Source organism: Coffea arabica, chromosome 11e (assembly GCF_036785885.1).
Source record: "Coffea arabica cultivar ET-39 chromosome 11e, Coffea Arabica ET-39 HiFi, whole genome shotgun sequence".
In the NCBI taxonomy this organism is placed as follows: domain Eukaryota; kingdom Viridiplantae; phylum Streptophyta; class Magnoliopsida; order Gentianales; family Rubiaceae; genus Coffea; species Coffea arabica.
This window is the reverse complement of record NC_092331.1, coordinates 41,999,837-42,021,549: the sequence shown is the minus strand read 5'-3', so window position 1 is coordinate 42,021,549 and position 21,713 is coordinate 41,999,837. Positions and strand designations below refer to the sequence as shown.

Here is a 21,713-nt window from a genome sequence, read left to right as displayed (position 1 = left end):
GCCCAATTCCCGAACTGTACCAAAGTTGGAAAACCCTAATTTTGCTAGCCAAATGGCCTAGCTTGACTTGGGACATGTTGTTTCAAAAATTTTGGTGTTAAACACCTACCAAATGTATATTAGATATTTCCTAGACCTTAGTGCCGCCAATGAACCAAATTGGAGTTGATTTCATTGGGCAAAATGTTTGAAAAGGGAAAAGGAAACAAGAAGACAGATTTGTCTTCAAAATTTCTTGAACTTTGGTAGTTTTGTTCACTACCTTCTCATACGAGTTTTTATGTGAAATTTGATAGAGGAGTAGCTCTCATATGGAAGTTGAATTGTACGAATTTTGGTGTCATTATAAGACTGTTTTGATATACAAATGATAGGCCAAAGTTGTTCTACAAAATCTGGAAAATTTATCAACAGTCTTTATTTTTGAGCCAAATTTGAGCTGATATATTTTGGCACTCAAAACTCCGAATTTAGTTCCGTTTATTGTGTTTGAAACTTTGTCTAGAACTCTTATTTTAGTATAAATTTCAGAGGCTAGTTCACTTCCTGTGAATTTTGCCAAATTTCCAAAGTTTGCCAAAAAACAAGACCAAAACTGTCTTGTGTGCTTATAGCAGCCACTTTGGGCTGAAATTTGAATGTCTTCCATTTAGAATCATAGAAAGGTGTCTTTTAGGAACTTTTAGTACATTGAACCAAGATTCCAACGGTATAAATTTTTCCAATTTTGGACCTATTGAGTGCAAGATATGATTTTTCAAAGTTGACACTTAAAACTGAATTTTTCCAACTTGTGTGGGAAATGAGTTTTGGAGACTCTTCCCTATCCTTTGATATTGATTGACCGTTTTAAACTTGATTTCATGAAGGAAATCAGTTTTTCCTTGTGTTACTAAACCCCACTTTCGAGTATCGATTTACGAATAATTAAGACTCTCTTTCATGATATTTTCTTAGTATTGTACAAGTGTACAATTTTCCTTGTTAATAAGGGGTTTATAAGTGATAGTGTGTGATCGTAAATTATTATTTGCTCAGGCGCTCAAGGGAACCTTCAAGAGGATCTTGAAGCGGACGCCTAAAAGTTATTGAGCACTTACCCCCTACTTTGACTTAGTGAGTGTCAACTGTGTGAAAAATTGCTACGTGCCTAATTGTTATTAGTGATTGAGTATTTTGAATATGCCGAGTCGAGTGTGTACTTTATCACATTCGTTCTCGTTTAAGTGAAGTATAATTGAATTACTTGAAGTGAATTGCTTGAAGGGAATTGTCAAGTGTATTAAGTGAAGTGTTGAAATGATTAAATATGCTATGGTTGCATATGTCGTTGGAGTGAATCTCCTCGACTTATAACTGAACTGTGGGGACGCCCAAATCTCAATTGGCTGACCTTGCGACTCGAGCCAGCAAGGGCTTGGTCGAGGAGCTTGGTGAACCATGAGATAACTGTAAGCTTGATCTATTGAGAGATCTGCCTTGGCTTACTCGCGTAGTAGTGCCTTTTATTGATGTTCGGGCCCGGTGCGGTGTATGGTGGACGGAGTTGACGTGTAAGTGGAGTTCTACGGACTTAAATGCCGACCCGGTTGACGGAGTGTCATTGCGGGGAGGTAATTGATCGAGGTTTGGCAAAGCTAATGAAACTTAGCTCCTGAGAGCTCCTGTATCCTTAACGAATGTGTTTACTTGAAATTTGTGAATTGCTTGAATGTTACCGCTTTAATTCTCGCTTAATTGCCTTTACTATTTGAACTATGTGTTTTGCATGTTTTTTTGCCCTCACGAGTATCCGCTCACCCCGTAGATTTGTTTTCCTTAACAGGAACCGATATGGAGTGACACTCGAAGAAGTCATTTGGATGAACTTTTGATTAGGGATTTGAATGTATTTGACTAGACAATTTGGAAGTTGTGTATTTTGAGAAAGTGAATGTATTTTGAATCTTGTGGTATAAGATTGAAAACTTTGTATGGAAGTGACTTTTTTTCTTCTCTCCGTATATTATTATTGGTGATTCTACCTTAAACTTGAACTGGAACTGGATTTGTACCGAATCCTGGCGAGAGTTGGGCAGGCGTCCCGCCAATACCCTTGGGTTCGCCCTTGGGAGAAGTGGGGGCGTCACAGGGCCGGGCGGGGGAAGCCGGGGGCGGGGGGAATTAAAATGCAACGGGGCGGGGGCGGGGGACCCTATTAAAAAGTACTTTAAGGAGAGAGATGAAACTTTTATTTCATAAATACCCTTAATGCATGTATATAAGTTGTATTAGTAAAAGAATAAAAATAATTAAAAGTTAGAAATAATTAATACATACATTTTACCATTTAAAAAGTTCACATTTAATAAATGAGACAAAACAAATAAGTAACAAAACTACAAATGATCACAAGATTCAATAAAATAGAATATTCATATCTTTCGACATGATGTTTGCTATTGTTCTTGTAACAGAAAAAACTTTCGAATTTTGCCTTTTTTCCCCTTTTGTCTCTATTAGGTATATCAATTGATGTTATTTTGTAAATATAAGCCATCGCTCATTATTAAAGAAATTTTTAACAATTATTGTCATTAATTAGTTACTAATACTTAATTAGTGTTGTAATTACTTAATCATTAGATATTAGTAAAGAAGAATGGAGGGAAAAGAAATGCAAAATTTGAAAATTTTTTCTATTCAAAATCTCAAGAATTATAACAAACATCATGTTAAAAGAGATGACTAGTATGCTTTGTTGAATCTTGTGATCATTAGTGTAGTTTTATTGCTTATTTGTGTTATTTAATTTATTAAATGTAAACTTTTTGACTGGTAAAATATGTTTTTAACTTTTAATTATTTTTTTCTTTTACTAATACAACTTATATACATGTATAAGGGGTATATATGAAATAAAAGTTTCATCTCTCTGCTTAAAATACTTTTTTAACTGGACTAATTTTGTTATCAAACCTTAACCTCAGGGGAGGTTTGTGTAATTTGACAAACTTCAGGGGAGGCTACTGAAATTATTCCTTTGTATCGTTTTTTGACTTCGTACGGCTTCAAACAAGATTGACTTCGCCATATCGCCTCAGTCCTCCCAGCCTGCCTCTTCCTCCTCCTTTCCTTCCTCTCCTCTGCTCTCCAACTTTCACTGCCACCACCACCCGTGCATATGATATGAAAGCCTCCTCGTCTTCTTCGCCCTTTTATTTTTCCTTCTCCTTCTCTTAGATCTCTGCCATCCATTTGCTGTTTAGTGAAGAGTCTTAAAAGAGAGAATTTTGGGGTAAAAGATTGATTTGTTATGGCTGTCTATCTGTGCAATTTCTCATAAATTGGGTACGGGTAAGTTTTTTCTTTATTTTTTTTTAAAATTTGTTTATACCCTAAGAGTCTCTGAAGATCATGGTGAAAGCCGAGTCTGAACGAGTTTTCAGCGGGCCTGCCGTCTCCGGGATACGGCGGACAGGTCGCGGAACGGAGGCTGAAGACTCTACTGAGTCTTTGAACCATGCTTACATTATTTTTACCTGGGCTTTTCGTTTTCGAAAGGATTATTTATTCAAGGATTCTCATATCTCAGCTTTAACTAAATTTGTGGAGGTTATATAAAACTAGATTCTAATGCTGATCTTTTGTATATGAGAAGTTTTATGTTGCAAATTTCAGTACATTTGTCAACGAATTTTTTTGTACGCTACTTCTTTTATGAGATTTCTTGCTGATCGAGTTGTCGTGTCCAGTCTAATGCCTCTATCTGGATATTTTATTCCCTTGTGCAGAAGTGAATTTTGGGAGATTGAATGTATGTTTACTACGACTATTACATCCTATTGTCCGGGTATTCATTGGCTTACAAGGAAATTTCTCCCTTCTAATTACGTAATTAATTTGGCATGGTGTAGTGCACTTATTATACTTGACTAGTATTGATTGTATGTAGTTTAAATACAATTGTTTCAATGTTCCTGATCTATGAGATTGGTGCAGTGTTTTGGTTGGCTGAAGATACATCTACAGTTACAAAAAGCAAGTTTTTGTGTAAGATGATGCACCATTCCTTAATTTTTACTTAATGAAAGTAAAGTTTAATACTAAGCAGTATCACCATCTCTGTGTTTTTTCCACTATTTTACATGGGAAAGTAGTTTAGTCAGTGTTGGACATCATATGTACTAATCTAATCGCAATAATTGTCCAATTGCGGTACTTTTTCACATGCATAACTATCAATTAACCTTCTAATCACTAGACTCTGGACACACCTTGCACAAAATGCAAGGCCTCATTGCTAGTAGACTACTGAAAAAATGCAAGCAATAAATTGGTCAATTTATTGTACCCCATTTTGTGTACTAGGGAAAGGGAACAAACAAGACACAACAAAACTCCGGACTCTCAGAAAATTGGAGACGAGGAAGATGGAGAAGAAAAATGAAACAATCAAAAGGGCTGAGAAGTTAGTTGAAACCATGATGAAAGGAAATGACGCTTCCCATGATGCAGCCCACGGTTTCAGAGTTAGAGATTTGGCTCTCTCTCTAGCGCATGAAGAAGGGCTTCATCAGTCCTCTGACTCAATGCAGATTGTAATACACTTGTTTCCTCTTGTCAAATTCTGTTTCAGTTCTTGCTTGTGTATAGTTTGGGTAACATTTTATGCTATTTGATGCTGCTTTTGAGTGAAGCTTGATTATATTTATATGATTGCTAGTGGTTATGCACACCCAATGTGTGTTCTGCTAATAAAAAGATATTAAAAATGATTAGTAAATAGGTAGTTATTTAGAAATAATTCATAACCATAATTGGTAGTTGATTATATTAGGTAGTTAGTAAGGGTAGTTTAGGAAAACCATAAAGTGACAAAAATTTGTTTACACCAAAAACTCCCTCCCCCTTTATGTGTAGCATAGATGTTGCTGAATGTACACTTTTTATAGTAAAATCCCGTTTCTCTTCTAGGGGCCCTGATTAATTATTGAGAAGATCAGTGTATGGAAATCAGCTCTGATTTCAGCCCTTTACCTGGAAAGTAGAGTTTCTGTTTGATTAAGTTGCTGAAGGTATACCATTTATTGCAAAATCCCCATTTTCCTTTGGGGGGCCCTGATTAATTTTTGAGAATTGGTGCATGGGAATTAGGTCTGATTTCTGCCCTTTACCAAAGTTGGCATAATCTTTGAGAAGCTTCTCTAAAAATAAAGTCACTGATTGCACATTAAAGCACAGACTATTGAGACAAGATTTGGTCCTCAAGAAATGTCATTCTACACATGATGAAAGTGATTCACATATTTGTGGGAGGGCATATGCTTTATTTTCGTTTTCTTATTTGATGGTGAACCTGTGATTGGATTTGCTTCCTTTACGACAAAAGTTTTACTCACCAAAGCCTTTACTAACTTTGTTGAGGTTCAGGGTAATGCTATCAATTTATTGTCATGAATATAGAAACTACAATTAGCACATCAATTATATTTTTCCTACGTAATGTAACAGCATTTTACAAAACTGGTACAAGGAATAAGTTAATTATGTTTCTATGGAGTGGCTTGGGATAGTGGTGTCGAATGTGTTTTGGTTAGTCAGTGTCCTGAAGGAGTAGTTATGTGTCTTTGTTTGCTTGCTGTAACTCTTTCTCTCTCTCTCTCTCACTCTCTCTCTCTCTCTCAGCTGGGCCATGTGCACAGATGGACATTTTTCTGGATTTCTTCAGTTCTCATTAACGAAATATGTTGGATTATAAAATCAGTGATCAGGGATAGGAATATGAATGGGATTTAATTCTATGCTAACTGATTCAGTCTTGCCTTTCATTCTTAAAATGAATTGTCTTTAACCAAGTTCATTAGATTGTTGGTGATAAAGTATGAAATGCATGGATTTCTCTGAGCTTTTTTGATTCTTTATTTGCTTTTATTTTATTAATATTAAAATTGGTGTGGGCAAGGAAGAATGGATCACCTTTGTTCTTTTACCACTATCCATTCAGTGTTAGACAGCCACCTGGAAGGCGATTTTCTAGCAACTGGACCATACGTGCTGAAGGTTATAGATCTTATAAACAAGTGCAGCTTTTTGCCTGAATATTGTTGTCATCTTAGTGCTATAAGCTGGGTGTGTATTGGTATTAAGCAAATGTTGTGTTGGTCCAATATGTAAATTATTTATTTATATAGGCATCTTCAGTTACCTCATCAGCTTTTTTTGACTATTTCCCTGTACTTAGAATGTCTTGAGAACTATTTTTGAGCCACCAACAAATGGGCAGCATGAGGTTTCTTCTACCTAATTGTCATTTGGCTTCATGAGTTTCCTTCTACAATAGGCTGCTATCAATGCAGTGTTTTAATGAAAGTCATACATGATGACAGTTTTCTTTTACATAAGGTTAATCTCATTTTATTTAGATATAGACTTAAATCCAAGAGCCTAAGAGTTGAAAAATAGTAGGAGTTTGGAAATGCTCATTATGAAATTTCTCTCTTGACAAGCAATGAAATTACAGATTTTTCAGCGACAGTTTTTCATTTTGTAAGTATATACAAGTCAGCAATATTTTTAGTATGGTGCTGTTGACTAAGAACGGATCCCTGTCATGCATGTTAGCGAACTTATAAAAAAGAAAATAAATATATGAATAGGCAGCTTGAATTTGAACTATTACAGCTCTTCATATATTGCAGTGTCACTTGTATAATTTTTCTCCTTGTCATGAGTTTCAATACTCCTTTACTGTTACACGCAAGTTTTTTCTATTATCTCGTTCTCTTTATAAAAGATCATGAACTTATTACTGTTATTAACACAGAGATCTAAAAGATGTATAGGACAGACCTTGATACCTTATGATAAGAAATTGTGATTTTGGTTTTGGAGCTTTTTCTCCAAACATGATGTCATGTATGGGGGCTTCATGGAAAGGATTACCAACTCAAAATGAAGGTTAATTATATTGCATTTGGCAACTTTTTTACTTTAATAGCTCTTGATTTCTGATTTATCTAATTCTAGAAGTATCTGCTTCATAACATAAAGTTGCAAAGCCTATGGATGCCATTGGTGCAGATATGTAATTAGAAGCACCTAAAAGTGGGACAAATTGCCACACACTATGTATGTTATTATCATGTGGTTTGTTTTTGAAGGGACTTTGGATTTATGGGAATGAACACCTAATGCTTGATCTTTTGCCCATCAGCTACATTTCTCTGATATGTTTACTAACTTCCTTCTGTTTTTTGCCAAATAAACATCAAGCTGATTGTTTATTTTTCTTTCTTGTTAGGTGGAGCTGGCTGCACTTCTCCATGACATTGGTATTCACATTTTCCTCTTTCAACTTTCTGAAAGTGCTGCCTTATTGTTCAAGGAATAACTTTCTGTTTAATATCACTTCCAAAGTTCTAGTTGATTATGGTTTACCTTGATGAGTGACACCACTAAAAATACTTTATGATATGAGATATGACCAAGGTGTGAAAAGGCATTGTCTGATAATATTGACTTGTTTAAAGAAGTATCACTACCTCCTTTTGTCTTCTCATTTTTCAAATGACTCCATTCCTATTGCTTAGATGTCTTTTTTAATTTCTTCGATTTCGTCCCAACTAATATACTGGTGATTCTCATTATATATTGACCTGTTAGTATTTCAAGTTCTTTCTAATTGTAGCACATGGTGTTTGTTTATACATGTATTGCAATCTTGCTGATGAAGTTGCATGTGTTAATTTCAGGGGACTACAAATACAAGAGGTTGGTATCTCTATCTTGTTATTTCCATTTGCATTTCTTTCTGCTTGCATTTTGTTTTCTCAGGTTCTAAAATTTTCTGAAATGTCCATTTAGCTTTTTTGTATGGACCGCTTTGACTCTGTTGGATTTGTTATTTCAATGTTTCCTATCTTTGCTTTGTACCACTGGCATAACCTTTAGATATTTTTTTTGGCATCTAGAGATCCATCAGAGGAGAAGATTGTTGAAGAATTTCTGGAGGGTGAGGGTGTGGATGACAGCAAGAAGATGAAGATATTAAGTATCATAAACAGAATGGGTAGAGCTGTCTTTTTGTTTGTTTTAATTTTTGTTGTCTGTTTACAAAGTTTTGTTCACTTATCTTTGTGTCTTTAATTTACATAATGGGGTACTGAAATCCAACTATTACGACATTTATTAATCTGAGTTCGCTGTCTCTTTCTAGGTGAAATGTCCTAAATCACTACTATTCGAACAAGTATTATTTTCATCCACTGGCCTCTCTTTTTTTATAACGAGGCATAATTATTTGTAACTTGTTTCCTCGACCCTTACCCAAAGTTTGTGCTTTCTATAGACCAATTTGAATTGGAGTGTTCTTTATTTTAATTTCCTTTAATCAAGACTTGATCTTTGCATGGACAGAAGAAATAGTATAGTTTCCATTGCAGATTTTTTTTAAGTATCTGTCCACATACAAATGTTGTTACTCCGGTTATAGACATGTTTTCTTTTTTCTAATTTCCTTCAATCAAGAGTAAACTGCTGCACAGACAGAAGAAATAATATAGTTTCCATCACAGTTTTTCCTAAGTATCCGTCCACATACAAATGTTGTTACTCTAGCATTAGACATTTTTGCCAGGTTTTAAATAACAGAAGAATTTGAAAGCTGACTGGATATCAGTAACCCAGTACTGCATTCTTTTACTTCCAGATCCAAACAACAATGCTTAATGCATTATCTGCATTAAGAGTACCATGCATAGCAACTTCCTATATGTTATACTTCCTGTACATATGGCTTGTCTTGTGATTAGAATCTTATATGCTCAAATTGCAATTGGAAACTGATCAAAATGTGATTACGTGAACACAGCAAATTTCTGGCTGTTACTTCCTCCCGTCAGTCCAACCATGAAGAGAAAAGTTACTGGGCTGACTAAATGTATTTGACTGGTTCACATACTTGCACCAATGAAGGTTGTTAAAAAATATTACTGTTTGTATTGTAAGATAGAAGTCCTCTAGAGAGATCGACTTTCTCCTCCTTTCTCCTAATTTTCAAGAAAGAGAACTTGAAAGAAGATGGCCTCAAATGCACTTCTAGTAGTACTTTTTTCACACTTGCAAAATGAGTGCTTACTTTTATCATGTTACTGCTGAACTTAGTGACTAAGACAGCTTTGAGTATTTCTGCTCTTGGAGGACTTAGTAAAGCAATGATATTATCTGTTGTAGTTTTTCCTTTAAATGATGTCTTTAGAGAGAATGCGATGATATTATTTCTTCTATAATACCCCATGCCTTCTTGTTTAAGCAACTAACAATATCTGGACTTCTTTTTGCCAAGAAGACACACACTATATCAGATAAACATAGATATGCATCTTTGTGGGAGGAGATACTGTAGTATTGGGATTTTTTCCCCTGAATGGCTGCAATTTCCTTTTTGCATCTTTTCAATTAATAAGAATGGCTGGGCATCACATACTTTGTTAGTAAGACCTGATATCCGAGGCACCTTGTACTAAAGTCAACTGGTCTGGTTGATGTGTACCATGTATGAATTTTTTCGTTTAATTCCTTTGCATTTACAGGTTTTAAAGAGGAGCTTCAAGGGCTTCAAGTTGGAAATGATGCACTAGAATTTGGAGTTGTGCAAGATGCTGATCGACTTGATGCTATTGGCGCTATTGGTACTTATTTAAATTGTACAAGAGGCATCAATTAATGGGCTATATCTGAGATTTGTATAGTTTATTGTGTCTTTGTTTGGTTTAATATGTGTGTGTTTGGCATCGATATTGTGATGTATCTCCCTTATTATTATTATTATTCTTAGCTTGGCTTCTTTTCCTTTTCTGGTTTGGTCCGAGCTTCTGTTGGCATGTTTACTGCTGATTGGAGCCAGGTGTACATATATTCATTTTAACTCGATGATGATATGATAAAAGATATGGTAAGAGGAAAAAGTATCATCAACCTATTGAATTTCTAAATTAATTCTTCACGGGAATATAACTCCTGCAAATCATTATTGATAAATCATTCTCTTGTTGATCCTTCTAGCTAATAGTGACAGAGATATAATATCCACTTTAATGCATCCACATGAGAAACTCTAATTCTCTTTGTTAGGTATTGCTCGTTGTTTTACATTTGGAGGCAGCAGGCACAGAGTCCTGCATGACCCTAGCATTCTACCTCGATCAGATTTGTCAAGGGAGCAATACATGAAGAAAGAAGAGCAGACAACCGTGAATCATTTTCATGAGAAGCTTCTAAAATTAAAGGACTTAATGAAAACAAAGGTTGAAACATTACATTTACCTTTATGTTTCTTAATAAAGACAAGGAAAATTACCTTTATATTTCTTATAAAGACACGGTAAATTTCTTGCGAACATTTCAAACATTGCATCTCTTATTTTCTTAATTGACTCTTATAATTATCTAAATTTGAGCATGTTATGCTTTTTATCATGCTTGTAACTATGCATTTCTCTTTATTTTTCTAATTTCATGGATCAAATATTGAGGTATTTACAAAGTTGAAAACTAAAGAATTGCTGTGCAAATGTCAGGCTGGGCAGAGAAGGGCTCAAAGGAGGCATAAATTCATGGAACAATTTTTGGAAGAGTTCTATGAAGAGTGGGATGGAAGAGCATGAATAAGGTCTGGTTTAAAGTTTTCCCTGTGAAATTTCTCCTTGTCTGCAATTTTTTTTTTGGGGGGAACTTTACAGTTTGAAATGCAGCACTTGAATATGTATCCAACCATAAATTCTATGAATCCTGTCTCTTTACATACTAAAGGAACAAAACTAAGGCCATGTTTGATAGCCCAATTCAGCACTTAATAGATTCAGATCTTAACATGTTCAGACGCGTTTGATAACTAAAAATTGAACATCTAAATTAATTAAGTGGCATTGAATTTCCTAGGCAAAACTTGCTTCCAAAAATAAGTGATAAGCTATTTACTTATCATTGAATGTGATATACACTCGAATGTATTAGATTTAATACTTAACAATTCAATAACTTAATGGATTCAGACTTCAGATTTCAGTTTTCAGACTTCAGTTTTATCAAATGCACCCTAAGACTAAATCTTCCGGAGTTGAATACGTATTCCTGTTGTAATGTTGGTTGTACGCTGCCTCTTTAAATGCTTCACTGCTCTTAGATGTCTTAATGCTTTTGTAGCCAAATATTGCTTGGAATGCTAATTGTTTTGCTAATTATTTTTTTCAACTGTCATAAAGTATAGCATAGGTATCAGGGGTACAAATATGATACCTCTATCTGTCTCTGCAGAAAGCAAAAAATTTTCGAAATGCTCACTGGACCAGTAGGGTGGCCAAGAGACTGTTGGATGTTGTTGGATCACTGAAATTTGTTCAACTAAAGTCAGTGTAGGAAGGAAAACTTCTGGTGAAAAGACTGTAAAGTTTTTACTGCTATTGGAATAAAAGGGAGGTCTAGTCTTGTTGCTGTTGAATCGCTGATAAGGCATAATTTCTAAATAATCTATGAGGTTAATCAAGTGCTGGACTGGACTTGTATCTCTTTGTTTCTTTTGGTGGATCCACTGTTCCCATTGGTCTATGGCTTCTCTTAGATACTGGCATAAATAACAGAAACTTTTGATGATATTATGCTTATTTGGCTAATTATTCTCTTGATAGTAAAACTTGAAACAGGGTTAAGTCTTGTTCATGGTAGGTTGTTAGCTGGTCTGGCAGGCATAAAAGGAGACATGAACAATTTATGGACTTTATGGTGATATGTGTCACCCCCAAATTAAAGTGAAAAAAGAAGATGGATGGTTGATATTTAGCAGTAGTGGTGAGACCAAACTCTGTTAGACCAAGCATTCTTAGCAGTAGATTATTAATAAGAATAATGTTAGAAAGAACAAATAAATGATAATCAAATTATGAAGTCATCAATCAACATGTATAACCATTATTCATATTTCACTCCTTTTTCCTATCAGTTGTACCTTCTTACCTATCTGCCAATCCTTCTAATCCTTCATTTCTTTCACAAAATCTTTTTAATACCACATGATATTTATCTTTTAGTCTTCCACAAACAAATCCAAAAAGAAAAAAAGAGTAAAAAATAAAAACACAAGTAACACTCAATTTCTCCTGTTATTGTAATGGATACTAATTGGTCTTCAAATGCTTCTGCAATTCAGTCTGATTCCTCCTTGAAAGCCTTACTTTAAGTCCATGCTTCATGTACATGGTCAATGCCATCTTTGGTATAACTGGATGATCTTTTTCAACCTTCATGGTATAGCGGTACAAAATGGATGCTGCTGCAAACTTCATCTGGTAATATGCGAAATCTTTGCCTAAACATAGCCGAGGCCCTCCATTAAAAGCTGTAAATTTGTAGGCAGATTCACTCATGAACCTTCCATCTCTCACCCATCTTTCTGGTTTATAATCTCTGCAATCTTTTCCCCATACTCCCTCCATTCGTCCCATAGTATAAATTGCATATACCACTTTTGTTCCCTTCTTTAACACTGTTCCATCTGGGAAAACGTCATCTTCAAGAACCTAAAGACATACAAAACACATCAATAAATGACGACAATCAAGACTCAGGGTAAAATGGAGTCTTTGAAACTCAATTTTTGGCGTTTTCTATTCATTTTCTATAGAAAGGGTTCGAGATATTATGACCATTTTGATGCATATTGTACCAGCCATGTTCATTGCTTGGTGTTTAAGAGGTAAAGGAATACTTGAGAACACACCAGAATTTGGACATCAAGCTAGATTGAAGTTACAAAACATTCCTAGCCATTAATTGTATTTTAATACAACTAATCTAATTGTTTATTCTTTTCTTTCATCAACTAATTCTTGGGCACATCTACCCTTATTTATAGACGCTAAAGCGATTTTCCAAACTTTAAGCCTTCAGGTGATGGAGAATATGTTTTAAACTCTTGTAGTCAATGTATATCATGCTATTGTTACTCTAGTAAATCATGCTTTGTGTCTTACTTTAGCAACAATGACAGAGAAAAAAATTACTGTCTTATTCATTGGTTTTGAATGTTGTACTCTGACTTTTATATGTTCCAATTCAATTGCTGAATCTGCAATTTGGAGAAAAGAATTGGGCAAGGTGGCAAACAGGTCAACAACCAGCAATCTCACTAATAACAGCAGGAAAGTAGCCGAAAAAAGATAGAGACGAGGTCGACGAACTCTTTGCAAGCATAGTTTCTGCTATTTTAGATAGAAAATCTTTCTTTTTGGTCAAACTGCGGTTGTTTTCATGTTGAAACGCTGTCAATTGGAAACCAAGTAATGCCAAAATGTAATTTGGCAACAAATTCTTTGAAGCTTTTTCAACAATCCATTTACTGGGAAAAATTGGTCAATTCACCTCACGCTAGGTTCTGTAAGCGCGAGTTAAGTAACAAGAAGCAAAAGGTTCAATTAAGTGATTATATTAGTCCATTTTCCCGGTTCATAAATCGAGCTTGGCAGTTCAGATTTTGAAGAAAAAGCTTGGGTTGCAAATCTGATTGTATATTGAAAAAACCGGAAAGAAAAATAGGGTAACCATTTATATATATTTCAAAAAGGAAAAAAAGAAAGAAAACCCAATTCTTTTCCCTTTAAGCAAAACAAAAAGCAAATTTAAATAAAGAAAATGAAAACATTGTAGTTACCTCCTTGTGATCCACTGGCACTGAAGGATGTAATCTCAGAGCCTCTGAAAGAGCAGCTTGTAGATATTCCATCTTCTTCACCTCCTCTGGCTTGAAGATCAAGTTATCAAGATCCTCTTTGTCTTTAGCATCTTTCCTCTCATTCACAATTTGACAAATTTCGGCCAGAATATTTTGTTCCACTTCCGGATTCCGGTTGAGCAGCCAAAAGAACCAGCTCAGTGCCACTGAAGATGTGTCTCTTCCAGCTAGAATGAAATTCACACAGATATCACGCAAGAATTTGTCCGAAAATGGGCGTTCTTGTTCATCTTTCAATCTCATAAACACAGTTAAGAGGTCTGATCTTTGTTTTTCACTTTCTGTTGGTAAAGAAAGTTCTTTCTTCCTAGTCTGAATCACTTCTTCTGCGAACTTGTCAACCTCCCTGATTGAATCAGTCAGTTTCTTCTCTGTCCCAATGTTCAGAGATCTCATAGCCCTCCAAGTTAGTGTTGGAGTGACGAATCGAAACAAGGTTGCTTCGGTTGCATCCTCGAATGCCCGAGCAAATGGTATCTCGGGCAATCCAGGGCGTAAACAGCCAGGATCAACCCCGAAAGCTATCATGCAGACATTATCAAATGTTAGTCTAAGTAGAATATCCTGTAAATCAACAGGCACAGATTTTTTAACCGACTCCTCCAAGACCGGTAAGAGCCTAGAATGAACCAGCTCCAGCAATGATTCAGTGGTCATGCTTCGGAACTTGGTGGAATGGAACTCCAGGCTTGCAGTCTTCCTTTGTCGTTGCCAGATTTCATCATCTGCGCTGAATATGCCATCTCCAAGGAGATCTCTGACAGTGTTCCGAAAGTATTCCCCTTTAGGAAAATTTGAGAACTTAGTCTTGAGCAGATACTCAAGATTACGAGGATCAGATGTTACAACACAGTTAAGGTTTGTACCCCAAGGACCTGTGAATATGAAAGTGCCGTTTTGCCGGCATAAAACACCTGAAATCCACTCGTACATGTCTCCTTGAAGACCAAGGATCAAAGAAGGTAACATTCCCACGAAGGGCCAGTTTGGCAACCCTTGCCTCTTCTTTTGCCTCAGAGAATGTATAACTATGAAAACAAAAACAGCAAGTAAAAGCTCGAGCATTTGAACCTCTGCAGGCATGAAGAAAAACAGTCCTCCTGAAAGAAATTTTCTGGCAAAATTGCCAGCAACAAAGGAAGAAGAATAGGTGGAATTCATGCTGTTTAGATTGAAATTCATGATTTTGGGATGACAAAAAATGCAGTTGTGCAAAAAACTGTGATAAGTTGGTTGGCAAGTCATGAGTTATATTGTGTGATTTTTGGCCTTCTTATCCCTTGCATTTCTTGCCGTGCATGAGTTACCACAGCAGATTGATTTGGTGAGCTGAAGTGTAAGTTTAGGCAACTTTTTGCATGACTGACTAAAGGAATATGGCACTTTCTTGGAAGAGGGTTTTTGTGTGGTTTTATCCCTATTGGATACAAGCCTTGGACTTGGCTTTACTTCTTCACACAGTAAATTGAAATATGTGAATTTTCCTTCCAATACGGGTTTGCAAGAGGCTTGAAAGTAGTTGGTGACAGTTAACCTAACAGTAGACCACCAATTTCTACAGTCTTCCACACGTTTGCTGGTGCTTGCTTATTTGTTGCTTAGCTACATATTATTCGTAATTTGGTATTTACAAGTTTAATAATATCATATTAAAACAAGATATATATTTAATTAATCTTTATCTACGGTAATCAATAAGTTAATGGTGTACTGGATCTCTTATATTTTGTCTATGGTTAACACGTTTTGATGTGATATAAATTAAACAAACAGTTGGCTGACGTAAATGGTAGTTTAGACTGCTACAGACGTCTGCTCCAGGGCTGGTAGAATTTGGGTAAACTAACAAATATTCATTCCATTATTCCTCTGCATCTAGATTGTGATAGGGATGGTGCCGGAGGTTCCTTGTAGGTGCTGAGATGACTATGAACAACTTATGTAAGTAATATTAGGTGACTAAAGCCCTGTTTAATAACTCATTTAGTACTTAAATTTAATAAGTTCAAACTTTAATATGTTCAGACGTGCTTGATAATAAAATATAGAATATTTTAATTAATAAAGTGGCTTTAAATTATTTAGGCAAAACTTAATCAAAATAATAAGTAATAAACTGTTTACTTATCACTTAATACAGAATACCCTCAAATATTAAGATTTTAGTATTTAACAATTTAATAACTTAATAAATTCAGATTTCAGATTTTAAACTTTAATTTTATCAAACGTACCTAAGTGAAAAGTTTATTGTTTATATTTTCTTTTTCTTTTTCTTTTGACATGACTACTAAGCCACATTATGGGGGTATCAACATTCATATATCAGTACATCTAATTAATTAAGAACGAGCCCTCGTATTGCGTTACCTCTTTTGCCATTTTTTGTAGTGCCAACTTTGCTTCTCATAATTTAGCACAAACACATGCTACTTGCAAAATTAACCATCTCATCCAAGACTAAATCCAACCTTCTCATCCAAGGTTATAAAAGTCTAAATCCAAAAAAAAAAAAAAGTTTTCAAAATTGATAGATTTCTTTTGATAATTAACGATCAAAATGACTCGTCACACTTTTTAACATGTGACCTTAATGCACACAATATAATCCTTTAAAAAAAACTAACAGTATATTGGTAGCTGCTGCGGATAAATTTTAGGCATAAGATTTCCTGAATATTTTAGGGGCCATGGCTTCTTTAGAAATACTGCATGCTCTTGAGTCTTCTTTACAATTTAATGGAACAGTTATTTACACTTTCCCCCTCTAAAGGCGGGAGGTAGTGAACCTCCAACCTAAAACTATTTACTTTGGCAAGGGTGTTTTACTTAAACGCCAAAATTGCTCTCAATCAATCAACTTTATATATTTTCGTTAATTTTCCTATGATCCATTATGTGAGAACTCGAGAAAAATTATATGTATGCTATGAATTTCTTTTATTTTAATTACTTTGATATTAGAAATATTATATATAACGAATAAATGGTTAAATTAAATGCCTAATTGAATTTATATAAAAATTGAGAATTTAGAAATATCCTAGAATGGTGTAAAAAAAAATTATATGAATCAAATAAACATATGATATGCATATTGTAATTTGAGCCATTTGAATATATTATATAGTTGAATAAGTTACATGACTAATTAATTTTTCTTAAAGTCAAATGTGTGAAAATCTACTAGATCGATATAAGCAAAATTTTTTAAGGTATATACAAATTAGAACAAACGAAATTTTGAGTCAATGTGTGAGACAATAAAATTTCGGACTCATGGCAAACAAATGAACTAAAATTAAAAGACCAAACCAATCTTGGAACCTAAGTAAGTAACCATGCAGTCAAACAAAATAAACTATCAGCAATTTTTACAATAGGAGCCGAGGGAGGAGAAAAAACAATTGGAGAATTTGGAACCGAATAGAAGTAAAACAATCTTCAAGAAATTTGAGCGGTGGCCTGAGTGAGCTGCTTAGTTGGTAGCACCGACTGGGACATTGACCACCGAATGAATTGTTTTCCTTTTGATCCTTAAGTCTTCTAAGCAGAAAGCTACGTGAATATAAGAGGAGAAAGTAGCTGCCAATGGTTAGCCAAATCCAAGCGGTGACCGAGTGGAGGAAAAAGAGAAACCAACTACAGAACTTGGGCGGTGGCAGAGAGCAAGACAAAATCTGTAGCACCTCTCCTTACCAAGCTAGCATCGAGAGAAAACAGAGAGAGTGAGAAAAGAGAGCGAAACTGAGGAAGTGAGAGCAGGGGCTTGGTTGGTTTCTTCACCAATTAACCCAGGCACAAGAAGAAATATCGCAAGGAAAGTAAGGGAGGCTGGAGCTAACACTCGAGGGAACAAAAGTTGGGAAGAGAAACTGATTACGTCTGCAATTCCTAACACTTAAGGCCAGAGGTAAGTTTTTGTGAATAATGCTTATGTACTGAATAGAACTGAGCATATGTTAAGCTGTAACATGTCATAAAGCCTCTTAACTTCATCAAGCAAGACCAAAATGAGTATAAACTAAGGTGAACATAACAAGACAAGTGCATTCGGCTGATTGCAGGTTGGTTGGTCGAGGGAATTAAGCAGGATATGTAACCTGTTGTTGCTAATTCTGAAACTCATACTGTTGACCTTGGTTGATCAGTCCTTGGTTTTGATGATTAACAAACCAAAATGTAGATTTGGACTAATGTTTTTATGTGAGAAATTTGTTAGAACATGTCATTGATCCAAAAGAGAATCGAAAAGATTTGAATCAAAGAGAAGTTAAGAAATATGAAGGTTCGGACGCTCGATAGAGGATCGGACGTCCGACAGACGACGATACTCTTCGGACGCTTGGATCGGACGCTCATTCATTGCTTCGGCCGTCCGACACAAAAAGAATGAAAGTTGAACATTCTGACTTCTATCGGACGCAGGGTTCGGACGCAGAACAAATGGTTCGGACGTCCGATAGGTGGTTCGGATGCATGGTTCGGACGCAGAGCAAATGGTTCGGACGTCCGACAGGCCAATGGCTAGTTTCGACAGCATTTAATATTTGACCGTTGGAGAGCCTTTTGGAGCCATTTCTCACCTTCTATAAATACCCCAAAACACAAGAAGACACAGACTTTTGCCAACACTAAATACAAGCTAACAAGTGAGATCTTTGAGTAGAAATATTCTTTGTTGGTTGTATAAGGGGTTGGGAAAGTTGGATTGTGAGGTTGCTCAAGTGAAGGTTACTCTCTATGAGGAGTAAAACCTTGGTGAAGGTGAACCTATCACTTGGAGTGGTAAAACCTTGATAAAGGTTGCCTCACTTGTATAAAGTAGTTCTTAATTGAGTGGGTAAGCTTTCAATTGTAGCTAGTTGAGGGTTTACTTGGAGAGTAGTAAAATTCCTTTGCTCAACCAAAGTATGTTTGGGGTGAGGAAGGAGTGAGCCTTCACTTGTACAAGTTGGTTAGCACTACCATCAATTGAAGAAGCTATTTGGTGGATTCAACTCCAAGTTTGGAAGAAGTTTGGGAGTTTGATTGGTTTGAATTTCTTTTACTTTATTGTTACTCTATTTTTGTGCTTTAAAATTGCTTATATTCTTTGTCATTGTATTTACTTGACTACTTGTCTGGTTTAGTATTTTGGTTGTATTTGGTTGCATCGGGGCTTACACATACTAATGAATACATGGAAGACATGTTAGTTCTTAACCTTAACAGATAGGTGCATTGGAAGTCAGAAACTTCAGGCAGCTCAACTAAATTAGACAAAAGGGAAGCTGCTACAATCTGTTATGATACTAAAGAGAAGGAACTTAGCTTTTGGAGCAGCTTTTCTTCCAATTTCTGTGTTCTATGAACTTCCACAGGTGGAACTAGGGTTGCCCTGTGGTTCAGTAACTACATTTGGCACTGTGAGTAGAGTTAAATTGGTGCAACTAAGGAGGGAGCTGTGAATTAAAATGCTGAAGTACATAATGGCTGAGGGGAAAGGAGTCTTGATCAGCTTCTCCTTTGAGTTTAGTGCAGAAATTTTCTACGATCTGACTAACGCTATCCTATAGCTTAATAAACACGATTTGTTTATCTAGTTGGAGCATGAAATTGAAAGGAAGGATTTGAGGGAAACAATGAATGCTGGACCTGTACATTGCTAGGAAGTTGCATTTGGTTAAAACAGAACTTATTGTTGTCTTGTTGAATTTATGTGTTAATAGTACATGTTATTTGATTCAACTTCAGCAGGGACGAAAGAAATACTAAGTGATCAATATTTTAACCAAGTAAAAGATGAAATGTTGATGAAAACTAAGAAGTATATTGCTAGAACGTGAGTTGACAGCTGATATAGTAATAAAGTAAAGTTCTATAATGTTTTGGAAACTTTAAGGCAATTTATTATAATTAAATATATAAGACGGTTGCTAATCACTTAATCTTGTCTTCAAGAACATTTTAAAGACCCTAGAACCTAAGGGGGGTTGGTATCGCGAAACAAAACTTAATTTACAAACAACTTAGAGTTTAGTTGAGTTAAAAGGGAATAAATGGAGTGTCTATAAGCCATAATTGATGAATATTGAATTGAGAAAGATATATTCTTGATTTAAATATTATACGAAGATACAAACCTGGGAAAAATGTATAATTCTTAGTTTGACATGATAAAATTAATAAATTTTGAAATAAAATGTAAAATAAATATAAAATATGTTATATTTTGTATTTTAAAGCCAAAACTTGACTTTAATAGTTTAAATGATAAGGTAATAAATGATAAGTGGTCATCTATGAATTGTATATTCACTTTAGAGTTATAAACTTGTCCCAGGGAGTCTGTGAGCCCGGAATCGAACCCGAAGCTCGAGAGCAATTTATTGGGGTTTTGGTGAGTGTTTCTGAATTTATGTGTTTAACCGTTTATGTTTACTTAAGTGAAATTATGTGATAAATGTGCTTATTATGAAATATTGCTAAGTGATTCATTGTAAAATGTATCTCAATTGTCCCTCGCCTTCTAAGTTGAGGGTGTACTTTATCACACTCGGCTTAGTTGAGTTTGAAGGTTATTGACCAAATGTTACTGTAAGTGTGCATGAATGTAAGCCGTATGTGTACTTTACCACATCGGCTGAACTGGACCCCAAAACCCTCTGTTCAACGGACTATTCGAGCCAACAAAGGGTTTGGTCGGATAGGACGGAAGCTTTGGGTAACTGTTTCGGTATACTCAAGTATTACCCTGAAGTTGGGAGATTATTGAACTAATTACTGAATGTAAGAGATTGTTTATTGTTTTGGAGGACATAAGGAGGTGAATTGGCGGAGTGTGCAATGATATTGAAATGAATGCACAATGATATTGAAATGAGTGTCTCATGACACTGAAATGAATGTACAATGACATTGAAATGACTCTCAGGAGGAGTTCGTATCCTTTTGAAAGTGATTATACAGTGAAATGTGCACTACTTGTTTAATTTACTGGTTTAAGTGTTTATTGAATGTTATTTGTCCGGAAAACCTCACTGAACTTTAGCTCAACCTTTTAGCTTTGTTTTCCTTACAGGAGTTGAAGTTTGAAGGACAACCAAGTAGAGTTAAAGTGTTTTGGGAGGTCTAATGTTATATATTGATGTTAAGACCTGCATTTTGTATCTCTTAATAGATAGATTTATATTTTACACTAGTTGGTGATGTACTTAAGAATGAGCATTTGGATGATTTACTTTTGTAATTTGTAGTGGACAAAGCTTTTGTCTTACTAAGAAGTATTAAGAATGGATGTTTGGATGATTATTGAGAAATGTTATCTCTGAAGTTAATGTGAGTGAGTCTGTGACGCCCCTACTTCTCCCTAGGGCGAACCCAAGGGTATCCGCGAAACGCCTGCCCAACTCTCGCCGGGACTCAATACGAATCCAATTCAATCTTAAGGATAAACAACCAAAGAATAATAGTCGAAGTAAAGAAAAGTTGTTTCCTTAAGTCAACATTCAAATCTTACATCATAGTTATCAAAATTACATCATTCCCCCAAAATACAACCACTAGAAGTCGACTAATCAATTACATCCCAAAATACTAATCAAAAGTAGTCAGACCGGATTCTCCAAAATTCTTTCCATTCCAAACTCCTGTTAAGGAAAACAAAACTAATGGGATGAGCTGACGCTCAGTGAGGCCAAGAAAACATGCAAACACATAGTTCAAGTAACAATGGCATTTGTACGAGAAATAAAACAAGGAAGTTCAAATAACTCATAAATAACATTAACACACTTAATAAGGATACATGAGCTCTCAGGAGTTAGATTCCACTTGCTTCGCCAAGGCTCGATCAAATACCTTCACGGGATGACACTCCGTCAAAACCGGGTAGGTATTAAGTCCGTAGAACTCCACTTACTCTACATTCCCGTTCACCGTTACACTCCCTGCTCCGGGCCCACAC

General features: G+C 35.4%; 2 protein-coding genes and 1 long non-coding RNA gene across 17 annotated transcripts; 2 read left to right on the top strand and 1 right to left on the bottom strand.

The window, feature by feature from the left end:
- Positions 1-3,062: 3,062 nt before the first annotated feature.
- On the top strand, positions 3,063-11,631 carry LOC113719113 (uncharacterized). 15 transcript variants are annotated; one of them, XM_027244153.2, is made up of 11 exons: positions 3,063-3,336; positions 3,774-3,832; positions 3,982-4,032; positions 4,351-4,580; positions 7,283-7,313; positions 7,734-7,752; positions 7,953-8,050; positions 9,573-9,671; positions 10,114-10,286; positions 10,560-10,651; positions 11,296-11,631. In XM_027244153.2, the coding sequence occupies exons 2-10, from the start codon at positions 3,799-3,801 to the stop codon at positions 10,644-10,646; spliced, it is 822 nt and encodes a 273-aa protein (XP_027099954.1). In that variant the 5' UTR covers positions 3,063-3,336; positions 3,774-3,798; the 3' UTR covers positions 10,647-10,651; positions 11,296-11,631. The 15 variants fall into 15 exon arrangements, with proteins under 15 accessions (XP_027099954.1, XP_071928306.1, XP_027099956.1 ...); XM_072072205.1 differs by having other exon boundaries at positions 3,071-3,330; positions 3,774-3,796; XM_027244155.2 differs by having other exon boundaries at positions 3,071-3,330.
- A 255-nt stretch (positions 11,632-11,886) lies between these two features.
- LOC113719112 (cytochrome P450 86B1-like) lies at positions 11,887-15,099 on the bottom strand. The gene is made up of 2 exons (XM_027244152.2): positions 13,685-15,099; positions 11,887-12,554 (listed from the first exon to the last, which is right to left on the bottom strand). Exons 1-2 carry the CDS (start codon positions 15,008-15,010, stop codon positions 12,153-12,155), a joined length of 1,728 nt encoding a protein of 575 aa, XP_027099953.1. The 5' UTR covers positions 15,011-15,099; the 3' UTR covers positions 11,887-12,152.
- A 2,056-nt stretch (positions 15,100-17,155) lies between these two features.
- On the top strand, positions 17,156-21,066 carry LOC140020985 (uncharacterized). The gene is made up of 2 exons (XR_011824945.1): positions 17,156-17,678; positions 20,829-21,066. It is a non-coding gene; the product is annotated as an uncharacterized lncRNA (long non-coding RNA).
- The last annotated feature ends 647 nt before the right edge of the window (positions 21,067-21,713 follow it).

Bases quoted from the DNA above. Each gene is read 5' to 3' on its own strand.
- LOC113719113 (XM_027244153.2), top strand. From the start codon at position 3,799: ATGTTTACTACGACTATTACATCCTATTGTCCGG. The intron at 4,033-4,350 runs GTAAGATGATGC...TTTGTGTACTAG, and splicing joins TACAAAAAGCAAGTTTTTGT to GGAAAGGGAACAAACAAGAC. The intron at 9,672-10,113 runs GTACTTATTTAA...TCTCTTTGTTAG, and splicing joins TGATGCTATTGGCGCTATTG to GTATTGCTCGTTGTTTTACA.
- LOC113719112 (XM_027244152.2), bottom strand. From the start codon at position 15,010: ATGACTTGCCAACCAACTTATCACAGTTTTTTGCACAACTGCATTTTT. The intron at 12,555-13,684 runs GTAACTACAATG...GTATGTCTTTAG, and splicing joins TGCCAGTGGATCACAAGGAG to GTTCTTGAAGATGACGTTTT.